Source organism: Hippocampus guttulatus, chromosome 10, assembly GCF_054856545.1.
Source record: "Hippocampus guttulatus isolate MCC_2025c chromosome 10, RoL_Hgut_1.0, whole genome shotgun sequence".
Classification (NCBI taxonomy): domain Eukaryota; kingdom Metazoa; phylum Chordata; class Actinopteri; order Syngnathiformes; family Syngnathidae; genus Hippocampus; species Hippocampus guttulatus.
In genome coordinates, this window is record NC_141270.1 from 5483171 (window position 1) to 5497013 (window position 13843).

A 13843-nucleotide genomic window follows, 5' to 3' on the forward strand; every position below is an offset into this window, starting at 1 on the left:
TAAGGGGGAAAACTTGAAATCTTAGATTATGAAATGATTTAAAACGTGCCTTCTGGCCTACAATGCACGGGGGTCATAAAGCATTATGCTAATACACATATTGATTAACATTATCAAGAATATAGTATTTATCTCAAAACTGGTATTTACAACTATTTACACGAATGTCTACTAAAAACAAAAATAAGGCAAACCGCAAACTGTTGAAATGCTTTTTAAAATTTATTTATTAAATACACTTCAATATTCCAGTAATAACCAAGCTATGAAGAACAACCATCCACACAAACAGCTTTGAAAAGGTACCACTGTCATGATTTAATTTTATGCCCATGCAAAAACAAACCTGCCATCCGACTTTATCATGTTATTCTTTCTTTCGTTTTTTTACAACACACTCTCGCCAAAAAGCTAATAAGGCTATCATGTTATTCTTTCTTTCGTTTTTTTACAACACACTCTCGCCAAAAAGCTAATAAGGCTTTCTTCTACTCTGTGACATGAGTAATTCTCAATTGTCCATCCAGTTAAAGGTGAAAAATGACTAGAAAGTACACATGCATATTTCATCATCATCGTGTAAAACTGCATATATTTTCATATTTATGTACGGTTGCTGTGGCTTGGACAATAAGTGTCACACATGTTTTTCCTCTGCAAACAGTAAATATTTATATAATGCAAAAGCTGCACAGTGGATGAACGTGTTTAAAGTTTAGGTAGTTGGTGCAATCACTTTCTATTTGGTCACATGACATTATGTACAACACATAGATTCAAAAGTAGATCCATACCCTGTCTTGTCTGTCAGGTGGAAAACAAATGGAAGCTCGGAAGCTGGAGTGACATCACGGATGGGATAACACTCCCAAAACTTAAAAAAAAAAAAAGTGACAGGTGCAGTGCACAACGTTGACCTGGTGTTAAAATTATCATGGAGAAATAAAATCAAAATGCTTAAATAAAAAAAATAATAATGTGAGGAATTGAAAAGAAATGAATAATTACAGAAAAAGAAAAAAACATTTAATCTCAGTAAAACAAATTTTAAAAAATGAAAATAAATTCAAAATATACCACATTTTTGTCTGATTGAGATTTTTTTCACACTGATTTCAACATAATTTATGGAAAATACAAAAATAGGGGAAAACTGAAATGAATAAAATTATTAAACAAAATTGTTTTATTAAAAAAATCAGTTTTATTCTAATAGTGGAAAAAAAGAACAGAAAAAACATACTACAAAAATAAAGATAACAAAAGGTGAAGAAACTACCAAAAAAAACGAATAAAAGGTAATTTTCGTGGTTCAGAGTGATTTGAGATAATATCCAGGAAAAAAAATCAAAGATCTGATGATGACCTATCATAAAAATAAAATGTGCCTAATGGTGTCACAATTCTCGAGACATGATATTGGACCAAGATTTGATGGTGCAAAAAAACGTTTGCACTGTTTCCTCTTAAAGTGACGACGTTGGATTGCATGTGCTCATGTGACTTCTTGTACGTGTGTGACAGTAGCAAAGGCTTGCAGCAGTTTCATACATTTAAACCCTTTTTCCAGTTCTGACTTTGAAAAAACATCCAAAACACTGAACAACAAGTACATTTACAACAAAGAAAGGACCTTCCGGTCGATTGCCTTCAGCCAGAAAAAACAAAAGCAAAGACAAAAAGCTCCTTTAAGGACGATTCCTCCCATCATGCCTTGAATTTTTTTTTTGTTTACATTTTATTTTCAGTTTTTTTTGTTTGTTCTTCGCCTCGTGTTTCAGCCGACAGTCCACAAACATGCTTGTAGAAGCGAAACACACAAGTACGGCAAGTCGAGATGGACAAGACACACGAAACGTGGGGGGTGACATCATCATTTATCATTACGATGAAGACGAGGGAGGAAGGGGAACAACAGTCGGAGAAACAGTCTTGGCGTGACGTGGAATCATGCTGACGCAAAAGTACATGGAGAATATTTTGAGCATTTATTCCATCTCCTTGATAACCACCTTAAGGTCCATGTACTAGTGCACACGTTGTCACTCATTAGCAAGACACTTCAGTGCGCTATTCGAACGACTCTGTCTTGCCACCCCCCCCCCCCCCAAAAAAACCCTTTATGACATTTCTGCACCCAAGTAGGGCAACATTGGCATTCCAGTGGGCAAATATTTGTTATTAGCGAGCCAAAGCGGCATTATGGCGCTACTAGCGGAGTCAAGGAAGCTAACAGTACGTGTACGCATGCTAAAAAGTGTGACGAACACGAAATCTGCCAGCGCGTTTTACCGGTGGATATTAGGCCTTTCAAAATAATCACATTTTTTTTTGTAACTTACTTTTTCAACCGGAGAACTTTTCATCAGGATTTATTTATTTTTGCTCCAGTTCTGAATCTGCTCTCGTTTTTTCTCAACCACATCAGATTTTCATAATGATGATAATATGCACTGTAATAATAATAATGATATATAAATTCGATTCAGCAACAGGTGCATTTTTAAAAAAAAGGAAACGTCATAAATATAAATTACAACACATGGTAAAAATCCTACTCGTTGATCTGTCATACGAGTGAGGACGCATGTTGTACTAGTACACGGACCTTGAGGTGGACATCAAGGATATTGAATAAATGCAGCTTTCCATAAAGACAAGTCTTTTCGCACACTAGGTCGGACAACTTTGTTACTAGTACGAAACTACTTGTAGTCTGAGCTCGTGCGTGTGCCTATGCCTACTAGTTGGGACAAAATTGTCACTTGTGCAACGCTGTAGTTCAATAGTAAGGTTTAATTAAATGCCGGTAGGCTAAAAGTGGTACAAGCAGTGATTTTAAAAAAAGTTTTTCTTCTAGTGTGTTTTTGTCATTTTATGAGTGCATTGAATTGTCTTCCTAGTCAAGATAACAAGCGTACTAGTGTGCGAATGCTAAAGCGGATGTCAAGGATATCAAATAAATAATCAAATGGCTTGAAATACAACACACTGGTTCTTTGTAGAAAGACTGTCCAGGTGATGTTTTATTCACCACCCGATGACATTTCTGTGCGAAAAAAACGTGAGACCGTTGTACTAGTGCGCAGAACTGTCTGACTAGTGAGGACAAAGCACGAGTAGTTGGAAATATTTTGACGAGTCACAGTCATTCTACTTGTGTGCTGAATTGCCTTACAAGTGAAAACAAAGAGCATACTCGAGCTTAACGTGGATCTCAAGTATAAAATAAATGCTCAAACGGCTTCCCATGCACACACACACTATACATCTTGCATATCAATACATCATATCAATTCACACATTAAATAAAAACTCCCCAAAGTATGTTAAAATACATAAAAAACACCAATAAGAGTAGAAAATAATCATAATAAAAAAATGAAGGTCCCTTTAAGTAACGTGACTAAACAAAGTCCAGAATCGGACGTTTATGCTAATTTCTCATTAGTGCCTCACAATTCGCCTTGTGTTTGTATGTGTGTGTACGTGTGCGTGTGTGTGTGCAAGCAGACAAGACGACAGGGGCGGGGAGGCGGCATTGAACCCGCGCACCCTTGGCAAACATGCACCATCCGCGTGGAGGAACTGCACCGGTCCGTTAGTGGGCCTCCTGCTCTTTCAGTCAAGCTAATTAGTTTTTTGTTGTTTTTAATAAGTGGCTTTGTTGTTTTTGTGTTTGTCTATTCCCTTCTTTTGACATTGTCACCACTGTTGTATTGTGCCCCCCTCAGCTTGTATGTTGTTACCCTCGTTCCAGGCCAGGATGCTCGCAGGCATGGCAGAGTCGACGCTCCACCAAACAGCTTGAAGAGTTGAAGACGAGCTGAGGGAGGAAGAACGTGAAAACTAGTCATGAGTTTGCAGAAATAGGCACAGTAGGCAAAACTGCTACTCAAGGAAGACTACTGGTGAATAACTTCATTTTTTCCCCCCTTATCAGAGCCTGAACGTCAATTAAAACAAAAATAAATGCAGTATTTTCCGCACTATAATGCGCACCTAAAACCATAAACTTTTCTCAAAATGCACCTTATATGGACGTAGTATTTCAAATGTTCTGTAAAGCACTTTGTTATAGCTGCAGCGGTTCTGTAAGCTCTACCTCACACGTGTCAAGCTCAAGGCCCGGGGGCCAGATCCGGCCCGCCAGGTCATTTTATGTGGCCCGCAAAAGCAAATCATGTGTATCAACTTGCTAAAATCTGTACCGAAACATCAAATTGTAATGTGTAATGAATAGCGTTGAGATTTTGCAATAATTTTGTTACCCTGCTTACACTCACTTGAACAATAATTGAACAAACTATTATGATTGACTAATTTGAAAAATAGTAATCAATTAATTTGTTGTGCACAAGTCAGAATTTTGTGGTTTCACTGTCATAACGGCCCTCCAAGGGAAGACGTAACTCCAAATTGGCCCGCGACTAAAATTAGTTTGACACCCCTGCTCTAAATCAAGCTGTATTGTATTGTATTCCCTTTAGCGTGGCTCCATCTAGTGGATGCATAACGCAACCGCAGCCACTATTGTAGCTTTTATTCTATGCGCCTTAGAATGCGGCGCGCCCTATACATGAAAACAGTTTTAAAAGAAGCCATTCATTGAAAGTGCGCCTTATACTCCCGAGTGCCTTGTCGTGCGGAAAATGTGGGACATAAAAATGTGAATCGACAAATTCAGCTATTGCTAAACAATATCACCTCATATAAAATAATATACTGTAGTGCATAAAATCTTCATGAACTCAGAAATAATGAATAAAACCGTCAATCTTAAATTATTTTCTTTCCTCCTGTGATGTAACGCCCGAGAGCAAAACAAATGTTGGTAACCAACAGAAGTGACGCAGATGTGTCTCGGTCCGGTCAGACCTTACCACACGTGGCGTTCACTGCAGCGGCGCGGCGGGAGCTCCCGAGCAGTGGAAGTGGACGTTGAGCCACTTGGCGTCGCGGCGCTGCCACACGCGCGTCTCTTCCGACTGGCAGGAGCGCGGGCGGCCTTGCGCGTCCATATATTGCGTCAGGCGGATGTAGGCGATGCACGCCGCATCATCGCCCATCAGATGCACGTGAGGGTTCAGGATGGTGGTGTGCACCGGCTTGTTGTTCTTACTCAATACTGATTGGGGAGAAGGAAGCAGATGGGCACCTAGCTTAGTTTCGTCATAGCCAGAGGCGAGCCTCAAAGCAGTACATACAGTATACATACAAAGATGATGAGAACAATATTGCTAAATGAAGGCGTATCCAACATTGTGATCGGTGAGTATAAACGAGGACCAAAAAGTCAAACGTACAGTTGTCAAAGTAGAACTTGTGGAAGTCCATGCCCTCCACCAGATTCCCCAGAGCTTCCGGCTCAAAGGAGGTCAGGCCTGGATCACAGATTCTCCTGTCACGTGACAACAAAAACCATACAGGAAACTTCATGGACACTACCGGAACGTATTGTTTGCACTCGAATAGCGCACGCGGACATAGTATGCGTCCAGCAATATCCCAAACTCCCATTTTCGGGATTTCTCTTCAGACAGAGGTTCTACGATAACAGGGCCAACCGGTGTCATGAAAATTAATTTTGTTTCAAATTTGGAGGTGAACACATCATGATAAAAGAACAACTACAAAAAAACAACAACAACATACGTGTAGGCCTCAAAGTCGCCATTGTTGATGGCTTCAATCAGCTGCTCGGTCATCTTGATGATCTCTTGCTTGCGCCCTGAAAGTAGGCAAACAGGAATTTAAAAACTTTGCAACAGGAAGTCAAAGACCTTGAAAATATACAAACGGGAAATTAAAGATGATGAAACACAAACAGCAAGCAGAGAATTTGTAGACAAACAAAAACAAAGAAACAAAAAGGGAGTTAAGATTCTAAAACAGAAAGTGAAAGATCTTGAATCAAAGAAAAAGACCGTTTAATCTATATCTTGATTGATGGGTTCCGATACGATTCAAGAATGGTACATTTTCAAGTGGAACGAATCGGCGGGGCTCGATTTAGCGTGATTACGATTCAGTTAGATACGATCTGGCTTTCGTCATATTTCTTCATATTTAACAACATTTAAAGCTCTCCAGAGCCCCAACTAGTCAAGTTAATTCAACTCAACCATAAAACAAATGATCAACAACATCAAACCAATTTCTAGGAACTTATACATGGTGTGCATATCTCATAAAAGATGATTCAACACGTATCTCGATACCTGTCAAGGATGATACATTTTAAAATGTGATGTTTCGATTGGGTTTGGTTGAGTCCAAGCCGATTTTTCAGTTTAAATCAGTTTTCGTGACACCCTTAATAAATTGAAAGTTACAGACCCTAAAACGCCCAAACGGGGAATTAATTCATTCAGTACCACCCAATTCTGGACCAAGTCTGAAAAGACGTTTAAAAACGTCTTTGGGAGTGAATTAGTTAAAGACTACAAAACACATGAACGGGAGTTCAAATACCTTAAAATGCGCATTGACCAACGGTGTCATCATCATTTAACCGATTTATTGGAAAACGAGAAGCGACAGATCCAGCATGAGCGAGTGTCGTACGCTCCTGACGCGTGACTGTTGTGAATGTCTGCAAAATGTCCTGAGTGCCACTAGGTGGCAGCAGAGGACTGGAAAGTGTCATCGATTGATGGTGGTTGGTTAACCGGGACACAAAGTGGGTTAGGAAACGGTAATGAGGGTGAGTGAGTGAAGTTTATAGGTTGGCGTGTGGGTTGTGGGGTTATCATTATGGTAAAATTGTTGAGTGCTATTACTTACAGTCTAGGTTTAATGAGTTAGAAGTAAGATTCTAGGATTAGAACATCCTGATCACACGCTTTAGAATGTTAACCCTGGAGAACCCACGGGGTCAAATTTGGCCCCGATAAATTCTGCTGCTCAAATGCTACCCTTAAATCCCAAAGGGTGAAATTTGGCCCTAATCGTAAATTAGAATTATAGCATTAAATATTTGAAAAAACATATATTTTGGTGTTCAGTGAACATATAGCAGTTATTTAATGTATAATTCCTCATTTTCCAAAGAAGAAATGGGTTCTTGGGTTCTCCAGGGTTTTTAAACATATGCTAATGCTAACATATTAACACAAACGACTAGAGAAGAAACCCATCATCATCCTGTACTGTCCTGTAAGAATTTCTTCCTCGTCGGGGAACACACAGACCTCCCAGACAATTTTCTTTCATGACGTGCTTTGTTAGCTCTGGACTTCTTGTAAGAAGATTAGCAGGTCCTGAGACTAATTACAGGATTAAGTGTCAGTGCCACCATGTGCCGTTCAGGCACGACACCACGCATATGCTAACGTAGCCAGATCACGGACAGAAGCTTCTGCATTGATACCGCAAATGTTTTTTTTTTCAAACAAAATTTTGAATATTACAAGATATCGCTCGCATATTTTTGACCTTTTTATAATTTGACATTTTTTTTTTTGGAACGTGGTAGGAAAGCGGCGTACCCGGAGAAAACCCACGCAGGCACGGAGAGCACATGCAAACTCCATCCAGGATCTGGAATCGAACTCTGCACATCTGCACTGTGAGGCGGACATGCTAACCAGTCGCTCACCGTGCCGCCTTCAAATAGCATTTAAATGTTAAATCACACTCATTTTAATTTTTGAAAGGTTGTACTACAAATTGCAACTGGGGGCATTTTATTATGCACTCAACTGCAGATGACAGGAGGTAATTTTCAGACAACTTAAAAAAATGTTATCATTTAAATCAGTGGAACTGTAGTTAAAACTACCTGAAAAATGAACCCCCCCCAAACAAACAGTCTCTTATGGAGAAGGAAACCGCATTGTGGATTGACAAGACAGCACATTTGAATTCCATCTGTGAGACTGGTTCCCATCCTCGGTAGGTGCTGTTGTTTTGGAGAGCAACGTCATTTCAGAATTAAAAAGCAGCATGCTGAGAAGGTGAAAGTGGACAAGTACCTTTCCTACCTTTCATCTCCTCCTCTTCGGCATTGTTGCAACTCTCCGTTGAGCCCTGCCGGGAAAAAAAATACCAAATGTTTGGGAAAGATCAGAAAAAAAAATAAAAAGACGAATGACACCACACGACGTACGAAACAAGCCTGACGAATGGACAGATGGACACACAAAGACCTCTCAGGAGCACAAACCAGCCTCGGTAGTATTCATGCATACGATTGGATATTTGTGGATATGTATATATTTCAACACGATTGAAAAATCTTTATTGAACCAGTGCAATGGCCGAGCACATCGTTGGTATCCTGTTAAAAATACGTTTGCCCTTTTTTTGAATGTTTACGTGAATGGAGTATCTGAACCGCGGACACCTCATTAACGTAAACATTTCATAAACAATGACAAAAATGTGGACGTGTGTCTATCACAGAACAGCGACGATATACTAAAATTTGTTGACTAATTGTGGTAACCTTTAGGTTAAATACGGGTTAATCCGCTCAACATACTAAAGTTAGTTATTATTTGTCTACTTTGTCATTTTTAAACATTGTTATTGTATTTGTATTACTTTTGGTATGATGTTTTATGACATTTTTATGATTTTCAAAAATTATTAGATTTATGATTTTTCTAATGTTTACCAAGAATTCTACAATATATAGAAAATTGATTTTTTTCATGATTTTGATGATTTTTTTACACTATTTTCAATTTGATTTCCTGATTTTTATTAAATGTTATTTAAATTTTTAAATCTACATACAGTATCTAAATATATATTATTACTATTTTGATTTTTTTTCTTTACTACTTTAATTATAATTTCTGTATACTTTGTTTTTAATCTTGAATTTTTTTTTTGCCTATATACCCATGATGTATTTCTAATCCTCAGATTTTTTTCTCTCTTTTTTTTCCCCTCCAATTTACAGTGAGCGTCTTACCTTGGTACCCTCGGTTGGGTTGTGCACGACAGTGGTCTGCGAATCCTGGCGGGAGGTAGGAAACACTTTACCATGCAGGGATGAATGATGGATGGATGAAGGGCAAGTGGCCAGGGAATAACAATGCATTCCATGACAATATACTGTACACATCGCGACCAAAAAAACAACAACAACAACACACGGTTTGGTGAAATGGGAGTGTGCACCTTCTTTCTACTGCATATCTCCTCTTCCTCCACTCATCTACTTAAAAACAACAAGATGTGTGTGTTTGCGTGCATGGATGGCACGAAGATATGCAAGGATGGGAGGATGGCCATCGGAACATGAATGAAACGTCATGAAAAGCGTCACGCGGCTCAAGCGTCTTTGCCCGGGGAAGTTAAAGTTGTTAAAAGAGGTATCAAGACAGACAACCGGATGAACGAATAGACAGCGAGCGAGCGACACGGGGCTCATCATCTCACCATCAAACAAACACTCGAGCTGGACTTCCTTTTCTGACAAGACAGCGATGAAGAGGAGGAGGAAAATAAAGGAGCAAGAAAATCATAATCAAAACGAAGGAGCGGACACATTTTGGCGCACATAAAGGGGGGGAAAAAAAGCTGACGGCTAAAAAAAAAAAAAAATAGTGAGCCATTGATAGAAAAACAAATATAAAAGCACTCAGATCATGAAAATATACAGGTGCGGTGCAATAAGTTTGAAAAGGTCATTTATTTCAGGAATTTCATTTTTAAAATATAGATTCCTTGAACATATTTTCAAACTAGTTTCTTTCCTACAAATCATTTTGATTTTTTCCGATGAAAGACACTGGACTGTGCCCGACCATGAACAGCCAAAATCCCTGAGTAGCTGACATTTCTTTATGTGCACCATTTATTTAAAAATAAATAAACAAATAAACAGATTTTTTTTTCTTCTCAGAACTGTTTGCTTTAAAACTCTTATTTAGGTACAGATTATGTTTTACTTTTATGTACATCATGTTTTCAGTAGTAATTTTTTTTTCAGGGGTTAGGACACCAGACTTGCCAGCAAAAATGTATACATCTGAGAAAAATTGACAATTGTTCGAATCGTCATGGTAAAAGAAAAATTATTTAAAAAAACAAAAACAAAAACACAATTGAGCTGGGGGAATCGAGCAAAAAAAAAATTAAATAAATAATAATAATAATAATTAGCCGCACAAAATATTTAAAGCACTAAAAACTGGTGAATTTGACTTAATTACGTTACTAATGTTTGTTTTGACTTTTAGTATAATACTACGGAGAGCTGATTTTCTTTTTACCGGTCAAAACGCATTACACAACAGGTTGGTCTCGACAGTGAAGCGAAATATATATATATTTTTTATATATATGGTACCAGGTCTAAAAGGTTTTACTGAATTGCACCTGTCGGCCTTGAATCCTTGTTTGGGGTCTTTTGGCTTCAACTCTTTAAATAACGCCGACTCTTTATTGCATGCACAAACATGAAGCGCCACTAAGCTTGACAAAGAAAAGCACATTTTTTTGCTTAAGCAAAAACATAAAACAGTTCGACCGAGTAAAATCTGCACACGCGGGCAATCTAATAATAGCCCTAAAAGTCTGAGAATAAGAAGAGAAAAGTGGGAAGTCACTGCAGGTCATACTGAGGGAGCTCGGGGAAACGTACCTTCACGCCGTCCGACTTTTTGTTTAATAAGGTTTTGCAAGCTGCAACACAGAAAGGACAAGAATTCAGTCAAGGTGTTCTGAAACCATTAAAAAAAAAAGGTTTGGCAATTATGCTATTAGGCTAATGAAATGTTAATGCAGGAACAGTGACACAGGAAAGTGTCTGGTTTAAAATATATGTATTATATTTTCGGGGGTCCCCTAATTATAACACGGCACCAAAATTTATTGAGAACCGCCCCTTGGAATGAGATGACACCCATATAACCAAACAGCACAAAATTGGGTGGACATGTCTATTAAAACAGGACGCACGGAAAAGTATGAAGGACTCAAGCCTGAGATTGAACAGAAAATCAACCATTTAGGTTTAAAGTAGCCATTTTTTGGACCAACTCTAGAGCTGGAAAGCGAGAAAAAAGAATTTGCCCTCGTCACCACTTTCACTGATCAATACAAAATTAGCTGGATATGTCTGTCATTACACGATGCATGAAAAAGTCTCAAGGACTCATGCCTGATACTGAGCAGGAAGTAGGCCACTTTCGTTCAAAGCAGCCATTTTGGGGCAAATTTCAACATTGGAAAACTCGTCACCACTGTCACCCACCAACACAAAATTGGGTGGATATGTCTATCATAACACGTTGCATGAAAAAGTCTCAAAGACCCATGCCTGAAATTGAACAGGAAATTGGCCACTTTAGCAGCCTTTCCGGTCGTCTTCTACTGAGAGAAAATGAGAAAAAATTTGCCCCCGACACCAGTTTCACTGATCGACATGAAATTAGGTGGACGAGTCAACCGTAACAGGATACATTAAAAAAAAACAACTGTCAAAGACCCATGCCTAAAATTGAACAAGAAGTCAGACATTTTGGCTTGAAGCTGTCATTTTGCAGCAAACGCCAGTGCTGGAAAGTTTGATAAACAGGCGATAAAAACAGGCTGTTGCCGAAACGACAAGGGTCAACCTGCGCACGAAGTAAATTTGTATATATATTTTTTTTTACTGTTTTCAATCCAGTGAAGTAGATTTGTTAACCGCAGTTCAGTTGTATTTAACTTTCAAGTACAATTTGCATTTAAGCTTTCATAATTGTTGATTTATAAACACTTAGGCAGGTATTAACAGTATTTTTCAAAACACATTTTTAATTATTAAAAAAAAAATTACAGTTAATTGGAGGGAAAGAATTCACGCTGTGATTTCCAATTTGGAAAAAAAATATAACTTTGAAGGTTGCAATGTCAACTACTCTCACAGTTGACAGTCCAGAAAGTGGTCAAAAATCATGATGACATTCCGAGCGTCACGTTCTCGTGGTCCTCCCCCTTACCTTCCGTGTTAAAGAGTTGGAAGAGTGGCAGTGAAAAAAAAAAAAGTAAGAAGAACTTATTGATTCAGGTTAGCCTTTCAAGAACGCAAACAAGACCACCATTGTGTGCGTCATGCTTTTGACATGCAGCATTCAAAAGACAACAATCGGACCTTGAAATTGAATACCAGCAGTATCCGAGTACTTGAATAGCACTCCTTTTGTTAGTGTCGACTAAAAATTTGGATTGCATGGTCGGGCAGTGATCAATATTTATATGATTTCCACTTTAATGTAAACCCCAAAGAAAGGGGGAACTGTAATGGTAGTTTGTCTACGTGCAAACCAACAAGCAGTCATCACGGGTCATTCATTGGAGCATGTCGCATGCACACTGGCACGTAGGCAGGCATTGGCCAGACATCAGGGTTATCAACTGATGCAAAAGTGGCAGGAATGGGAGCGTTATGGAGCACAGATAGACCAATAGTTACGATTTAATTAGATTACAGTGAACCCTCGCTATTTACGGGAGTGAGCAAAATGTGCAATTGTAAAATAAACCTGTAAGTAAGAACACCAGTTTGCCATGTCATGACATTTTGGACTCATTTTGTCAATTCACGGAGTGGAGCCTGGAGATAAAAAAATTGATATGTTCCGTGGCCGCGCTTGAGACTCAAATAATTTAAATCATCTGTGCCCATTTCAATGAAAAGCAATGCCACCCCCGAAAAAAATGTTTTTAATAATGAAAGTGGCACTCTATAATATTGTACTCATTAAAACATGGAGTAATGCTATCATAAAAATGGCATGTAAAGAAAGAGTTTCGTCATCATCAGTTTTACTCAGCTTTTTAAATGACTCAGTAATGTTTGTAGTAATGAGCCGATTTTTGCAGAGGATAAAGGATGTATGCCCGTGGGTATTAGTATACTATTTGTCTACACCGTTTGGGTTCAAATATCCGTTCCTTCACACGTCATGACGTCGCCACATGGATGCCATCTATGACGTTGCCCATTATGTGTTAGCATTAAGCTAGCAGACTGAAAGGCAAAGTTCTGGGGCTGTTTAAAACGCACCACAAGTAATTAACTTTTTTTTCGGTTTGACAGTAAACATCAACTGGTCGTAGCATTAAATCGCCTGAAGCCTCTTTTTCTGAATAATTGTTTACTATTTGCTGTTTATTGTGAAGCGAGTTGCGTAATCGTCCAAAGGTCAGTTTGTAAAACTCATCATCTGAGTCGCTCATCTCAAGGCACCACTGCATTCTGGCAAACGACTATTTTAGCGAGCACAGGAATACTTGGATAGGCACAACCACGTGTGTATTCCAGCAAATTGTTGAAATTTTCAAGAAATGAATATATAAATAAAATATAGCAGCAGTAGGTGAGGGTTCACTGTACAATGGTAAAGAACTGTCTTGCATGTTCAAGAGTAGGCAGGAAATCCAAGCATCCACACATGCAGAAATGCGGAGTGATCAACATCGGATCTTTCTTTTTTATCCTCCATTTATCTGACGACGACCAATCAAAAGTGGTCTGGTCAGCGAGTAGCGGGAAGGGAGGGGGGGGGCAGTTTGGCTTACTGGGGCATTGCCGCAGACCTCATGCCGACAAAACCGAATGCAAAAGACGGTGATGGTGGGTCAATTGTACCTTCCTGCGCCATGGCGGCAGTGCTGGTTGTGGCGGCGGGACTGGTATGCTGCCGTCCCACTACAGCGGGACAGAGAGGGATTCAATGTGGGGTGTGGGAAGGGGGTCACGGTTGGGGAGATGGGACGGCAGCCTTGTTTACAGATTAAATTCCAGTCTGTCCTCTGTTGGAATGATTTAAAAGTCGTGCCATTTGACCAAAATATATACAATTTTGGACATTGAATGGTGATATCATCACAGAATGCA

At 39.0% G+C, this 13843-nt stretch overlaps 1 protein-coding gene across 8 annotated transcripts in view; it reads right to left on the minus strand.

Annotated features, from left to right (window-relative positions):
• Positions 1 to 209: 209 nt before the first annotated feature.
• LOC147199020 (calcium/calmodulin-dependent protein kinase type II subunit gamma-like) overlaps positions 210 to 13843 on the minus strand; it is a 31544-nt gene continuing 17910 nt past the window's right edge. Inside the window, exons 13-21 of one of the 8 annotated variants that reach the window (XM_086121544.1) lie at positions 13595 to 13654; positions 10601 to 10641; positions 9394 to 9426; positions 8924 to 8968; positions 7986 to 8031; positions 5656 to 5731; positions 5307 to 5401; positions 4884 to 5128; positions 210 to 3826 (exon numbers count right to left, since the gene is read on the minus strand). In XM_086121544.1, the coding sequence (XP_085977670.1) occupies positions 4896 to 5128; positions 5307 to 5401; positions 5656 to 5731; positions 7986 to 8031; positions 8924 to 8968; positions 9394 to 9426; positions 10601 to 10641; positions 13595 to 13654 (629 nt within the window). In that variant the 3' untranslated portion in view covers positions 210 to 3826; positions 4884 to 4895. Of the gene's footprint in view, positions 3827 to 4883; positions 5129 to 5306; positions 5402 to 5655; positions 5732 to 7976; positions 8032 to 8923; positions 8969 to 9393; positions 9427 to 10600; positions 10642 to 13594; positions 13655 to 13843 lie in introns of all 8 variants that reach the window. The other 7 variants (XM_086121537.1, XM_086121536.1, XM_086121538.1 and 4 more) reach the window with 7 other exon arrangements.